At 49.0% G+C, this 15,523-nt stretch overlaps 1 protein-coding gene across 1 annotated transcript in view; it reads right to left on the bottom strand.

Moving 5' to 3' along the window:
* The window catches only part of LOC136673344 (receptor-type tyrosine-protein phosphatase beta-like), a 58,030-nt gene that overhangs the window by 34,418 nt on the left and 8,089 nt on the right, over window positions 1-15,523 (bottom strand). The window contains exons 3-5 of the mRNA XM_066648741.1: window positions 9,148-9,420; window positions 2,475-2,732; window positions 1,881-2,147 (exon numbers count right to left, since the gene is read on the bottom strand). Coding sequence (XP_066504838.1) covers window positions 1,881-2,147; window positions 2,475-2,732; window positions 9,148-9,420 — 798 coding nt within the window. The remainder of the gene's footprint in view (window positions 1-1,880; window positions 2,148-2,474; window positions 2,733-9,147; window positions 9,421-15,523) is intronic.

Below are 15,523 nucleotides of genomic sequence, written 5' to 3' on the forward strand. Positions count from 1 at the left end.
CTTGATTTAGACTTCCTACTCTGGGTGGTAGGTCTTTCATCATTGCTGCCCCCAAGCTCTGCAGCTCTCTACCTCCTGACCTTCATAATTGTTCAACCCTATCTCATGCTATATAAAAGGCGCTATATCAATTGAACTAATTATTATTATTAGTGTAGCATCAAAGCTAACCAGTGTCAAATGTGCTTTAGAACAAACCAGTCAAAATTTATTTCACTTATTCATCACAAAATTCCTTTTCAGGCAGGCAAAATGAGTGACTGTGCCATCTTGGAACTCTGTGCTCAGTGCAAAAACACAACCATGTGCTTTTGTTTATACAACTAAAATGAAAGTTTTCACACATGGTAATCCTCCAATAAGAGCATCCTGATAATCATTCTATTATCATATTGTAATGTGGCAGCTCACCCAGGGGTGGATTTGAACAGGGCAAGCCACCAACAGAGCACTAGAGAAATAGGCCTCAAGCAGACACACAAACAACCCCTCTGGACGTTAAAAGTGTCAGGGAAAAAATGAAACACAAGAGAGGAAAACTTAAGATATCAGGGGAAAACTGATCAGCTCAAAATTGAGCGAAAGAAAACAAAGGCAAGAGAGTTTTCCAAAACAAAAGGGAGGGACAAGATGAGACAAAAGAAATTAAAGATCGAACACAACTTATTTTATTTCTAATTATTTATTTATACCAAAAATTGTAAAGAAAAGAAAATATTGAATCCCAAGAGAAACCAGAGAAACCCTCAGAGAAACTCAGAGGGAAAGCTCTGGTGGAAAAACAGAAGATAGAGAGACCCAGGAGAAAACTCAAGAGCCTTTACCAAATTACCAGCCAGGCTTGCATGGCATTCTGAAACTCAAGACTGAGCACTGAGGTGTGTGTTGGCTTCCCATACGTAGGAGTAGCCCAGGTGGAACTAATTGCCTCAAATTAAGATGTCTCTGTCTTCCTCTAGTGACTGGGGGTGGCTTAGCAGGCAGCCTCGCCCCAGCCCCAGGCAAACCTCTTACACATATGAATACAAATGGATGGACCATCAAGGACCGATTTCTTGTTACTTATCTTTGTATAAAAAACAGGTAAAAATAAATTTCTTTTTTAAACTGCAAAGTAGACATTTTAAGGTTTCTGTGGGTATGATATATAGTGTTTTATGTATATGAATTTTCTGTGAATTTGACATGGTGTGTCATAGTGTGCCCAAGTCTGAAATTTGGTGGTTGTAACGGAGAAATTGACCAAATTACAGCCTTTTGAAATTTGTTCCATTGTATTCCTATGTGCACAATTGTATTCCAAAGTCAATAAGTTGAATCACTTAAAAAGTACAAGAAACTAGAGACCCACTAGAGGGTGTTTCTGTACAAAGGGGATTAAAAAATAAATTGGAAACAAAGATATCAGTATGAAGCACCAGATCTTCTGAAGTGTGTGTTTCAGCTGCTACTTGCTCGGTGCATGTACTGGCCAGAGAGCTGCTTGTGAGAGCATCTCTAACAATCAGAGTTTTCCCAGAAGCATGGTAGAAGGCAAGACCTGGTTTGGATGATAGCATTTCTTTGGTTTTGAAGGCAGTTTGTTGGGTATGATGCCAAGTACATGCATTCTTATATTTCAGAAGCTCATAGAATGATTCACCTGCCATTGAGAGGTTTGGTATGTATCTTCTGAGGACATTAACCATTCCTAGTATACTTTTCAACTACGTCATCTCAGCTGATGGTGGAAGTTGTCATATAAGTTCCACTCGGTCAGCGGTACAAGAACGACATCGTCCAGTTGACTCCAACTGACCAGTATTATCCATATCACTTCCGGTTTATGAATACTTATAAAGTCTAGAAATATCCTCTTTGGATAATTAAGATATACTCACCTGTCCTACTTGTTGCTTTAGCATCTGAACTGAGTTCACCACTCCTGGTTACCACAGTCACCTGATAGGCTTGTCCAGGTGTGAGTCCAGTGAAGAGCCAATGAGAGACATTGGGGAAGAGCTTTTCCTGCTGGTCCTCTGAGGATGAAGAAGAAAATAATCTGACCAAGTAATAGTCCACTTTGCCCACTGCAGGACACCAAGAGACATTCAAAGTGGCCTCTGCTTCGTCACTTTTCAGAGTCAGAGCAGTTACAGGAGCAGGATCTGCAGGGAAAAAAAAGCATCACACACACATACATACACACACACATTGCTCACTACACACACACTAATCCTCAGAATTAATGGCTTTAAAAACTAAAGGACCACCACAGGGTCCTTTATCTATTTGAACTTATTCCTAAAGGGCTGGCATGGGGTAATTTATTCCAAATGACCAGGACCCTTGATTCCTCCACTTACTCAAAGGGTCTCAGATTTCAGTTATCATCTTTGTGTCAGAGTGAGTGAGAGATAGAGAGAGAGGGAGGCTGTGGTGCTGTGTTTGATTGGAGTGGGTGATGATTCAGCCAGAGGAAGAGAAGGAGTCACCTGTCTGAATCTCTGTCGTTCTGTTTCGTTGTATCCCGACAGCCTCTGTCACAACAGTGATGTTGTAGGTGGTCCCGGGGCTCAGGCTGGAGATGTTACAGGACGTGGTTGTTCTTGCTAACTTTTGTTGTTGTACTACTGTAGCTCTGTGATGCACGATTACCCAGAATGCCTCTCTTTGGCCAGGCCCCATTAGCCAGGAAACTCTAATATAGGTGGAAGACGCAGAAACCTGGAGACCATCGACAGCTGACGGAGCTGTACAAATAAACACAAACAACCAATCAGAACAGAGAAAATGCTTAGTCTATCACCAATCACGACCTCACACCCTGACTCCATCATCACCTCACAACCCCATCACCACATCACAACCCCCATCACCACATCACACCACCCCTCACTCCATGATCACCTCACACACCCTCCATCACCACCTCACACCCTCTACTCCATCACCACCTCACACACCCTCCATCACCACTTTTCATCCACCCTCCATTACCACTTCAAACCCCCCCACGGCATCATCACCTCACACACCCTCTACTCCATCATCACCTCACACACCCTATATCGCCACTTCACACCCCCACTACATCATCACCCTCACACCCTCCATCACCACTTCACACACAACCTCCATCACCATTTAAAACCCCCACTCCCTCCATCACCACTTCACACCCTCCATCACCACTTCACCCCCTCTACTCCATCATCACCTCACACACCTTCCTCAATTCTACATTTCTACCTCAAACCCCCACTCCATAACTACCTTGCACCTCAACTTAATCATCACCTCACACACCCTCCATCACTATATGACATTCACACTCCATCAACACCTCACACCAAAACTCCATCACCAACTCACACCACCATTCCATCACCACCTCACACCCCCACTCCAAAACCACCTCACACCCCCACTCCATCACCACCTCACACCCCCACTCCATCACCACCTCACACCACCAATCCATCACCACCTCACACCCCCACTCCATCACCACCTCACACCCCCACACCATCACCACCTCCCACCCCATTCCATCACCACCTCACACCCCCACTCCATCACCACCTCACACCCCCACTCCATCACCACCTCACACCCCCACTCCCTCACCACCTCACACCACCACTCCATCATCACCTCACACCCCACTCCATCACCACCTCACACCCCCACTCCATCACCACCTCACACCCCCACTCCATCACCACCTCACACCCCCACACCATCACCACCTCCCACCCCACTCCATCACCACCTTACACCCCCATTCCATCACCACCTCACATCCCCATTCCCTCACCACCTCACACCCCCACTCCCTCACCACCTCACACCCCCACTCCATCACCACCTCACACCACCATTCCATCACCACCTCACACCACTACTCCATCACCACCTCACACCCTCACTCCATCACCACCTCATACCACCACTCCATCACCACCTCACACCCCCACTCCATCACCACCTCACACCACCACTCAATCACCACCTCACATCCCCACTCCATCACCACCTCACACCCCCATTCCATCACCACCTCACATCGCCATTCCATCACCACCTCCCACCCCACTCCATCACCACCTCCCACCCCACTCCATCACCACCTCACACCACCACTCCATCACCACCTCACACCCCCACTCCATCACCACCTCACACCCCCACTCCATCACCACCTCACACCACCACTCCATCACCACCTCACACCACCACTCCATCACCACCTCACACCCCCACTCCATCACCACCTCACACCCCCACACCATCACCACCTCCCACCCCATTCCATCACCACCTCACACCCCCACTCCATCACCACCTCACACCCCCACTCCATCACCACCTCACACCACCACTCCATCACCACCTCACACCCCACTCCATCACCACCTCACACCCCCACTCCATCACCACCTCACACCCCCACTCCATCACCACCTCACACCCCCACACCATCACCACCTCCCACCCAACTCCATCACCACCTCACACCCCCATTCCATCACACACCTCACATCCCCATTCCATCACCACCTCACACCCCCACTCCCTCACCACCTCACACCCCCACTCCATCACCACCTCACGCCACCATTCCATCACCACCTCACACCCCCACTCCATCCCCACCTCACACCCTCACTCCATCACCACCTCATACCACCACTCCATCACCACCTCACACCCCCACTCCATCACCACCTCACACCCCCACTCAATCACCACCTCACATCCCCACTCCATCACCACCTCACACCCCCATTCCATCACCACCTCACACCCCCACTCCCTCACCACCTCACACCCCCACTCCATCACCACCTCACACCACCATTCCATCACCACCTCACACCCCCACTCCATCACCACCTCACACCACCACTCCATCACCACCTCACACCCTCACTCCATCACCACCTCACACCCCTACTCAATCACCACCTCACACCCCCACTCCATCACCACCTCACACCCCCACTCCATCACCACCTCACACCCCCACACCATCACCACCTCCCACCCCACTCCATCACCACCTCACACCCTCATTCCATCACCACCTCACATCCCCATTCCATCACCACCTCACACCCCCACACCATCACCACCTCCCACCCCACTCCATCACCACCTCACACCCCCATTCCATCACCACCTCACATCCCCATTCCATCACCACCTCACACCCCCACTCCCTCACCACCTCACACCCCCACTCCATCACCACCTCACAGCCCCACTCCATCACCACCTCACACCACCACTCCATCACCACCTCACACCCTCACTCCATCACCACCTCATACCACCACTCCATCTCCACCTCACACCCCCATTCCATCACCACCTCACACGACCACTCCATCACCACCTCACACCACCATTCCATCACCACCTCACAGCCCCACTCCATCACCACCTCACACCACCACTCCATCACCACCTCACACCACCACTCTATCACCACCTCACAGCCCCACTCCCTCACCACCTCACACCCCAACTCCATTACAACCTCACACCCCCACTCCATCACCGCCTCACACCGCACTCCATCACCACCTCACATCCCCACTCCATCACCACCTCACACCCCCATTCCATCACCACCTCACACCACCACTCCATAATCACCTCACACCCCCATTCCATCACCACCTCACACCACCACTCCATCACCACCTCACACCACCACTCCATCACCACCTCACACCCCACTCCATCACCACCTCACACCCCCACTCCATCACCACCTCACACCAACACTCCATCACCACCTCACACCCCCACTCCATCACCACCTCACACCCCCACTCCATCACCACCTCCCACCAACACTCCATCACCACCTCACACCCCCACTCCATCACCACCTCACACCCCCACTCCATCACCACCTCACACCCCCATTCCATCATCACCTCACACCATCACTCCATCACCACTTCACACCCCCATTCCATCACCACTTCACACCACCACTCCATAATCACCTCACACCCCCATTCCATCACCACCTCACAGCCCCACTCCATCACCACCTCACACCACCACTCCATCACCACCTCACACCCCACTCCATCACCACCTCACACCCCCACTCCATCACCACCTCACACCCCCACTCCATCACCACCTCACACCCCCACTCCATCACCACCTCCCACCAACACTCCATCACCACCTCACACCCCCACTCCATCACCACCTCACACCCCCACTCCATCACCACCTCATACCCCCATTCCATCATCACCTCACACCATCACTCCATCACCACTTCACACCATCACTCCATCACCACTTCACACCCCCATTCCATCACCACCTCACACCACCACTCCATAATCACCTCACACCCCCATTCCATCACCACCTCACAGCCCCACTCCATCACCACCTCACACCACCACTCCATCACCACCTCACACCCCACTCCATCACCACCTCACACCCCCACTCCATCACCACCTCATACCACCACTCAATCACCACCTCACACCCCCACTCCAGCACCACCTCACACCCCCATTCCATCACCACCTCACATCCCCATTCCATCACCACCTCACATCCCCATTCCATCACCACCTCACACCCCCATTCCATCACCACCTCACATCCCCATTCCATCACCACCTCACACCCCCACTCCCTCACCACCTCACACCCCCACTCCATCACCACCTCACACCACCACTCCATCACCACCTCACACCCCCGCTCCATCACCACCTCACACCCCCACTCCATCACCACCTCCCACCAACACTCCATCACCACCTCACACCCCCACTCCATCACCACCTCACACCCCCACTCCATCACCACCTCACACCCCCATTCCATCATCACCTCACACCATCACTCCATCACCACTTCACACCCCCATTCCATCACCACCTCACACCACCACTCCATAATCACCTCACACCCCCATTCCATCACCACCTCACAGCCCCACTCCATCACCACCTCACACCACCACTCCATCACCACCTCACACCCCACTCCATCACCACCTCACACCCCCACTCCATCACCACCTCATACCACCACTCAATCACCACCTCACACCCCCACTCAAGCACCACCTCACACCACCACTCAATCACCACCTCACATCCCCACTCCATCACCACCTCACACCCCCATTCCATCACCACCTCACATCCCCATTCCATCACCACCTCACACCCCCATTCCATCACCACCTCACACCACCACTCCATCACCACCTCACACCACCATTCCATCACCACCTCACAGCCCCACTCCATCACCACCTCACACCACCACTCCATCACCACCTCACACCACCACTCCATCACCACCTCACAGCCCCACTCCCTCACCACCTCACACCCCCACTCCATCACCACCTCACACCACCACTCCATCACCACCTCACACCCCCACTCCATCACCACCTCACACCCCCACTCCATCACCACCTCACACCCCCACTCCATCACCACCTCACACCACTACTCCATCATCACCTCACACCCCCACTCCATCACCACCTCACACCACCTCACATCCCCACTCCATCACCACCTCACACCCCCATTCCATCACCACCTCACATCCCCATTCCATCACCACCTCACATCCCCATTCCATCACCACCTCACACCCCCATTCCATCACCATCTCACATCCCCATTCCATCACCACCTCACACCCCCACTCCCTCACCACCTCACACCCCCACTCCATCACCACCTCACACCACCACTCCATCACCACCTCACACCCCCGCTCCATCACCACCTCACACCACCGCTCCATCACCACCTCACACCCCCAGTCCATCACCACCTCATACCACCACTCCATCACCACCTCACACCCCCGCTCCATCACCACCTCACACCACCACTCAATCACCACCTCACATCCCCATTCCATTACCACCTCACACCCCCATTCCATCACCACCTCACAGCCCCACTCCATCACCACCTCACACCACCACTCCATCACCACCTCACAGCCCCACTCCCTCACCACCTCACACCCCCATTCCATCACCACCTCACACCACCACTCCATCACCACCTCACACCCCCACTCCATCACCACCTCACACCACCACTCCATCACCACCTCACACCACCACTCCATCACCACCTCATACCACTACTCCATCATCACCTCACACCCCCACTCCATCACCACCTCACACCACCTCTCAATCACCACCTCACACCCCCACTCCATCACCACCTCACACCCCCATTCCATCACCACCTCACATCGCCATTCCATCACCACCTCCCACCCCACTCCATCACCACCTCCCACCCCACTCCATCACCACCTCACACCACCACTCCATCACCACCTCACACCCCCACACCATCACCACCTCCCACCCCACTCCATCACCACCACCCACCCCACTCCATCACCACCTCACACCACCACTCCATCACCACCTCCCACCCCACTCCATCACCACCTCACACCCCCACTCCATCACCACCTCACACCCCCATTCCATCACCACCTCGCACCCCCACTCCATCACCACCTCACACGCCCATTTCATCACCACCTCACACTCCCACCCCATCAGGAACACACCACTCCCATTATCACTGAAAACAGGATCCCTTTAGCTTTGTGGTGGGGACACTACTTACAATGTCTCACCAAGGGGCCCAATCTCAGCTTTGCTAGCCATCATTAAGAAGCACTTAGAACTAAATAACACACTACTGTGTGTAAGCGTGTGATGGTGGTGGGTGGGGGAGGTTAGGATATGAATTCCATTGCTTTCCAGTTTTAACTCTCTGTCCCTTCAGACGTAGCAGGAAATGACACATGTCCTGAGCTGAGGACATGCAAGTGAAGGGTCCTGAACATTATTTCAGTCTCATTTTCTATTGTCCATGTTGTGAATGTCGAGAAAGCAGCTGATCTAGCTTCCTGTTGTCTGGAGCTTTGTCCAACCCTAATGACACATTCCTGACCTTAACACTCTGCTTCTGTTTTACATTTACCATATGTGTAGCACCACACACTTTAATCTAACCCAGTGGATGTGACTGTGAGGGGTGTTCCTGTCCAGGTTCTTTATAAACAGCTGGAATTTTAAAATATGGCTCAAATGAAAACAGAGATACATACCCATAGCTGCAATCCCTGTACGTGCTGCTGAAGTCCTGTTTCCAATTCTGGAAATTATGCTGAGTGTATAGAGAGCTCCAAGGGTGAGGTTGGTAAAGTTTGACTGTGGTTTGTCACTGTCAACTATTTTGGCTTTCTTGATGATGCCAGTGCCAGTTTCTGTTAACACCAACTCATAGCAGTCCACCCTGCCTCTGGAGTGCTGCCAGTTTACCATCATTGAATTTGAGGACTCTTCTGGCACAATCTCCAAACCTGTCGGACACTCTGGGTCTACACAAAGAGACAGAGAGTGAGACAGAGTGTGAGACAGAGAGGTACAGACAGAGAAAACACTGTAAACTACAGCAGTCAAATGTTGTTTTGTTGCTGTTGTTGTTGAGAAAGTGAGAGAGAGAAAATAAACTCTCCTAGAGAGAGGAACCAAGTTTTAGTCCAGTCCAGATCAGATGGTTAGTGAACAGATTATTGTTGGGACACATTAAAAGGGCAGTGTGTCAAAAATGAACTGCAAATCAAGTATTAGGGATAAGGGATAATAGAGTAGAAATAAAGATACCATGAAGAAATTAATAGAGTTTGTAATTGGACAAGTCCCTGTGCCCGACTAAGTCCCAACCACACGGCAAACACTCAGACTATTCCACCAATCATCTCGAGTGAAAATTAAATGAAACTGATCTGTATTTTGACTGTTTGGGATGTAGTGGTGTAAATCACTGACTGGTCTTCAGCTGAGAGAAGACAACCCTGAGAATTCAATGAGAAAACAGGAAAAAGCGGCAGTGACTCCAATGAGCTGTTACACAAACTGAGGACATCAGAGTCCTGGAGCTGCTTCCTGTCTTTGTGCTGCAGTGAAACCCAGCACCATTTGAGGCTGAGCAGGAAGAAAAGATTATTAATCCAGAAGAGAATTCAGCTGAATTAGAAAAATGTCATCCACGCAGATGACAAAAATTTACAAAATGTATAACCACAGAGAAAAATACAGTCACAACCACAAAAAAGACATGTTTTTCAACCTCTCCCTGTGTGTGTGAGAGTGTATGTATGTGTAGGTGTGTGTCTGTGTCAGGGTGTGTGTGTGGGGGGGGAGTGACTTTTATACCACTGTGCCACACCAACCACTTCTGCATTTCTCCCTGCTCTGAAATGAATGCTCAAATTCTACAAGCTCTGATTTTGATTACAGGTTTTTGCAATCCCTAACATCACCTTCTCCAGTCTGTAGTCACATTTTCAAAACTCTAAACACAATTAGAACAACATCTGCAATTTGTAGACTATACAATTAAAACAATTTATGATGTTTTCACAAAATATGCAGTAAATGAATATGTTTCTAAAATGACATTTTCTGCACATTCAAGCTCTCCCAAAACCAAAAACTTGACTCATTTACAAATGCTTGCACCCAGCATGTGAAAAATGAAAACCTAATGTCCAAAACCTTAAATACGATATAAAACATCTACTTCTGGATGGTAGATCAGGTGAAAAGCTATTTTAAAACAGCTCATAACCATATCTGAATAAACAGGTCAGTGACACATTGAGGAATATCTGATGTAGATGAATCACACCTGATTCTAAACTCACTCTGAGATATACACTGGTGTTGAAGTGCTGTCAATGACATGGACATATCTAAAGGGGTTTTGTGGATTGAGTGGTCAGTATGTGTCTACAACATCAGAGAATGAGAGAGAAAAGGATATAATGGGAGAGCTTGAAAAAGGACTGTGCATTTTTATAGTTTTTTTTCACATGTTCTGTGCATTTTTTCCTATAGTTCATTTTCACACTGTTGGGACCATGTATGTTGTATTTTTTGTTGATCACTGGTAGAAATTCATAATGTGAAAAAAACTGTCACCTCGTTGGTACCTTTTGGTACCTTTGGTACTCTCTGTGGTGGTTCCCTCAATGGTACATATCCCAAATGTAGGGGTAAATGCTTGTTAGCATTTGTAAAAAACTGTAATAGACTTTCTTTTTTTTCAGGAAGCAGAAAAGAGATCAGGATAAACTCCTTCCTTTGATAATGATTCTGCAGTAATTTGGCTCAGAAACATCAGGAAATGCTGAATTCCCAACAAACTCAACACAGGGACATTTCAGGGCCACTGAGGAGCTAAATCAGTTCTCTGCTTCGAAGGAAATGTTCATGTGTGCCCTCTCCACATTGTCCCCTGTCCAAAAGAACACATAGCAGGGTCCTGCATCCGCCCTCACACTCTAACAATGAACAAAAGGAAATGGGCAGGGAGTGAGAGAGCAAAAGGGGAGAGAGAGAGAGAGAGAGAGAGAGAGAGAGAGAGAGAAAGAGAGAGAGAGAGAGAGAGAGCTCAGGAAGTAAACACTTAAGGATTCAGCGACCCTTCGCTTGTTTTAGGTTCACATCCTCTTCATCTTCAAAAAAAAAAAAGGAAAAAAAACAAACAAACCTTAGAACTTCAGACCAAGCAACATCTACATCATGCACCTGAACTGAGAATAAAATAATTTGTTGATTAATTTACAGATTAAGAATGCTTTAAATAATTGTGTGTTTAACCAAATAAGAATTCTAACTAATTACGAATGCTTCAACTGAATAATCAGCTCCTTCTCGGCTGGGTTTTGTGGGTTGGGTAATCACAGTACAACACTGACACAGAGCTAAGTTTCAGTCAGTCAAATTTCCTTTACAGGTTAACATTTTTCCACAAAAAAAAAAAAAAAAAAAAAAAAGATGTAAACTCATTTTAACAAACATCCTGGCCATTACTTGATGCCTGACAAAGAGTGCTCCCAAATCACCTGCATCTAAAGACTCCAGACTTTAGATATTATGATACAATTTAGAGTCTTTTTTATCAGCTTCTCATTTACCATAGGAACAAAACTCATTTCAGTAAAACTCTTTCAGAAACAGCCTAACATCATATTCATCCATCATTCATGACAGAGTACAACACACACACACCTACACATCTGCACAGGTTTCCGTATTGACGTATCGATATATATGTGTGGACTCATCCTTCCTTCTAAATAGCTTTATCTTATAGAGTTCATATATTCCAGTGACATCTCTATAACTTTTGTGTGAGTGCAGTGCTGCACTACAGTGTGCGGAACACCCTGATATATATAAATATGCAAACCTTTTGGGTTAGGGTATTATTATAAATATTATTAAGAACATGTACAACAGGGTTTTGCAGATTGCTGTTTACAAATCAACAGTGGGAAGAGGGAGTGGACAGTATGACATTGTGTGGACAGTGTGAAGAGGGTGTGGACAGTGTGAAGATTGAGTGGACAGTGTGAAGAGGGTGTGGACAGTATGACCTGTGTGGACAGTGTGAAGAGTGAGTGGACAGTGTTAACTGTGTGTGGACAGTGTGAAGAGGGTTTGGACAGTGTGAACTGTGTGTGGACAGTGTGAAGAGGGTGTTGACAGTGTGAACTGTGTGTGGACAGTGTGAAAAGGGTGTGGACAGTGTTAAATGTGTCTGGACAGTGTGAAGAGGGAGTGGACAGTATGGAGAGTGTGTGCACAGTGTGAAGAGGGTGTGGACAGTATGACCTGTGTGGACAGTGTGAAGAGGGTGTGGACAGTATGACCTGTGTGGACAGTGTGAAGAGGGTGTGAACAGTGTTAACTTTGTGTGGGCAGTGTGAAGAGGGTGTGGACAGTGTGAAGAGGAAGTTCACAGTGTTAACTGTATGTGGACAGTGTGAAGATCGTGTGGACAGTGTGAACTGTGTGTGGACAGTCTGAAGAGGGTGTGGACAGTGTGAACTGTGTGTGGACAGTGTGAAGAAGGTGTGGACAGTGTGAACTGTGTGTGGACAGTGTGAAAAGGGTGTGGACAGTATGACCTGTGTGGACAGTGTGAAGAGTGAGTGGACAGTGTTAACTGCATGTGGACAGTGTGAAGAGTGAGTGGACAGTGTTAACTGTATGTGGACAGTGTGAAGAGAGTGTGGACAGTATGACCTGTGTGGACAGTGTGAAGAGGGTGTGGACAGTGTTAACTGTGTGTGGACAGTGTGAAGAGGGTGTGGACAGTATGACCTGTCTGGACAGTGTGAAGAGTGTGTGGACAATGTTAACTGTGTGTGGACAGTGTGAAGAGGGTGTGGACAGTATGACCTGTGTGGACAGTGTGAAGAGGGTGTGGACAGTGTTAACTGTGTGCAGACAGTGTGAAGAGGGTGTGGACAGTATGACCTGTGTGGACAGTGTGGACTGTGTGTGGACAGTGTTAACTGTGTGCAGACAGTGTGAAGTGGGTGTGGACAGTATGACCTGTGTGGACAGTGTGGACTGTGTGTGGACAGTGTTAACTGTGCAGACAGTGTGAAGATGGTGTGGACAGTATGACCTGTGTGGACAGTGTGAAGAGGGTGTGGACAGTGTGAAGAGGGTGTGGACAGTGTTAACTGTGTGTGGACAGTGTGAAGAGGGTGTGGACAGTGTTAACTGTATGTGGACAGTTTAAGATGGTGTGGACAGTATGACCTGTGTGGACAGTGTGAAGAGGGTGTGGACAGTGTGAAGATGGTGTGGACAGTATGACCTGTCTGGACAGTGTGAAGAGGGTGTGGACAGTATGACCTGTGTGGACAGTGTGAAGAGGGTGTGGACAGTATGACCTGTGTGGACAGTGTGAAGAGGGTGTGGACAGTGTTAACTGTGTGTGGACAGTGTGAAGAGGGTGTGGACAGTATGACCTGTCTGGACAGTGTGAAGAGTGAGTGGACAATGTTAACTGTGTGTGGACAGTGTGAAGAGGGTGTGGACAGTATGACCTGTGTGGACAGTGTGAAGAGGGAGTGGACAGTGTTAACTTTGTGTGGACAGTGTGAAGAGGGTGTGGACAGTGTTAACTTGGTGTGGACAGTGTGAAGAGGGTGTGGACAGCGTGAAGAGAGTGTGGACAGTGTGAAGAGGGTGTGGACAGTATGACCTGTCTGGACAGTGTGAAGAGTGAGTGGACAATGTTAACTGTGTGTGGACAGTGTGAAGAGGGTGTGGACAGTATGACCTGTGTGGACAGTGTGAAGAGGGAGTGGACAGTGTTAACTTTGTGTGGACAGTGTGAAGAGGGTGTGGACAGTGTTAACTTTGTGTGGACAGTGTGAAGAGGGTGTGGACAGTGTTAACTGTGTGTGGACAGTGTGAAGAGGGTGTGGACAGTATGACCTGTCTGGACAGTGTGAAGAGTGAGTGGACAATGTTAACTGTGTGTGGACAGTGTGAAGAGGGTGTGGACAGTATGACCTGTGTGGACAGTGTGAAGAGGGAGTGGACAGTGTTAACTTTGTGTGGACAGTGTGAAGAGGGTGTGGACAGTGTTAACTTTGTGTGGACAGTGTGAAGAGGGTGTGGACAGTGTGAAGAGAGTATGGACAGTGTGAACTGTGTGTGGACAGTGTGAAAGGTAGGTGGACAGTGTGAAGAGGGTGTGGACAGTATGACCTGTTTGGACAGTGTGAAGAGTGAGTGGACAGTGTTAACTGTGTGTGGACAGTGTGAAGAGGGTTTGGACAGTGTGAACTGTGTGTGGACAGTGTGAAGAGGGTGTGGACAGTGTGAACTGTGTGTGGACAGTGTGAAAAGGGTGTGGACAGTGTTAACTGTGTCTGGACAGTGTGAAGAGGGAGTGGACAGTATGGAGAGTGTGTGGACAGTGTGAAGAGGGTGTGGACAGTATGACCTGTGTGGACAGTGTGAAGAGGGTGTGGACAGTATGACCTGTGTGGACAGTGTGAAGAGGGTGTGAACAGTTTTAACTTTGTGTGGGCAGTGTGAAGAGGGTGTGGACAGTGTGAAGAGGAAGTTCACAGTGTTAACTGTATGTGGACAGTGTGAAGATCGTGTGGACAGTGTGAACTGTGTGTGGACAGTGTGAAGAGTGTGTGGACAGTGTGAACTGTGTGTGGACAGTGTGAAGAGGGTGTGGACAGTGTGAACTGTGTGTGGACAATGTGAAAAGGGTGTGGACAGTATGACCTGTGTGGACAGTCTGAAGAGTGAGTGGACAGTGTTAACTTTATGTGGACAGTGTGAAGAGTGAGTGGACAGTGTTAACTGTATGTGGACAGTGTGAAGAGAGTGTGGACAGTATGACCTGTGTGGACAGTGTGAAGAGGGTGTGGACAGTGTGTAGATGGTGTGGACAGTATGACCTGTCTGGACAGTGTGAAGAGGGTGTGGACAGTATGACCTGTGTGGACAGTGTGAAGAGGGTGTGGACAGTATGACCTTTGTGGACAGTGTGAAGAGGGTGTGGACAGTATGACCTGTGTGGACAGTGTGAAGAGGGTGTGGACAGTGTTAACTGTGTGTGGACAGTGTGAAGAGGGTGTGGACAGTATG

The sequence above is a fragment of the Hoplias malabaricus genome, chromosome 17, assembly GCF_029633855.1.
Source record: "Hoplias malabaricus isolate fHopMal1 chromosome 17, fHopMal1.hap1, whole genome shotgun sequence".
NCBI lineage: Eukaryota > Metazoa > Chordata > Actinopteri > Characiformes > Erythrinidae > Hoplias > Hoplias malabaricus.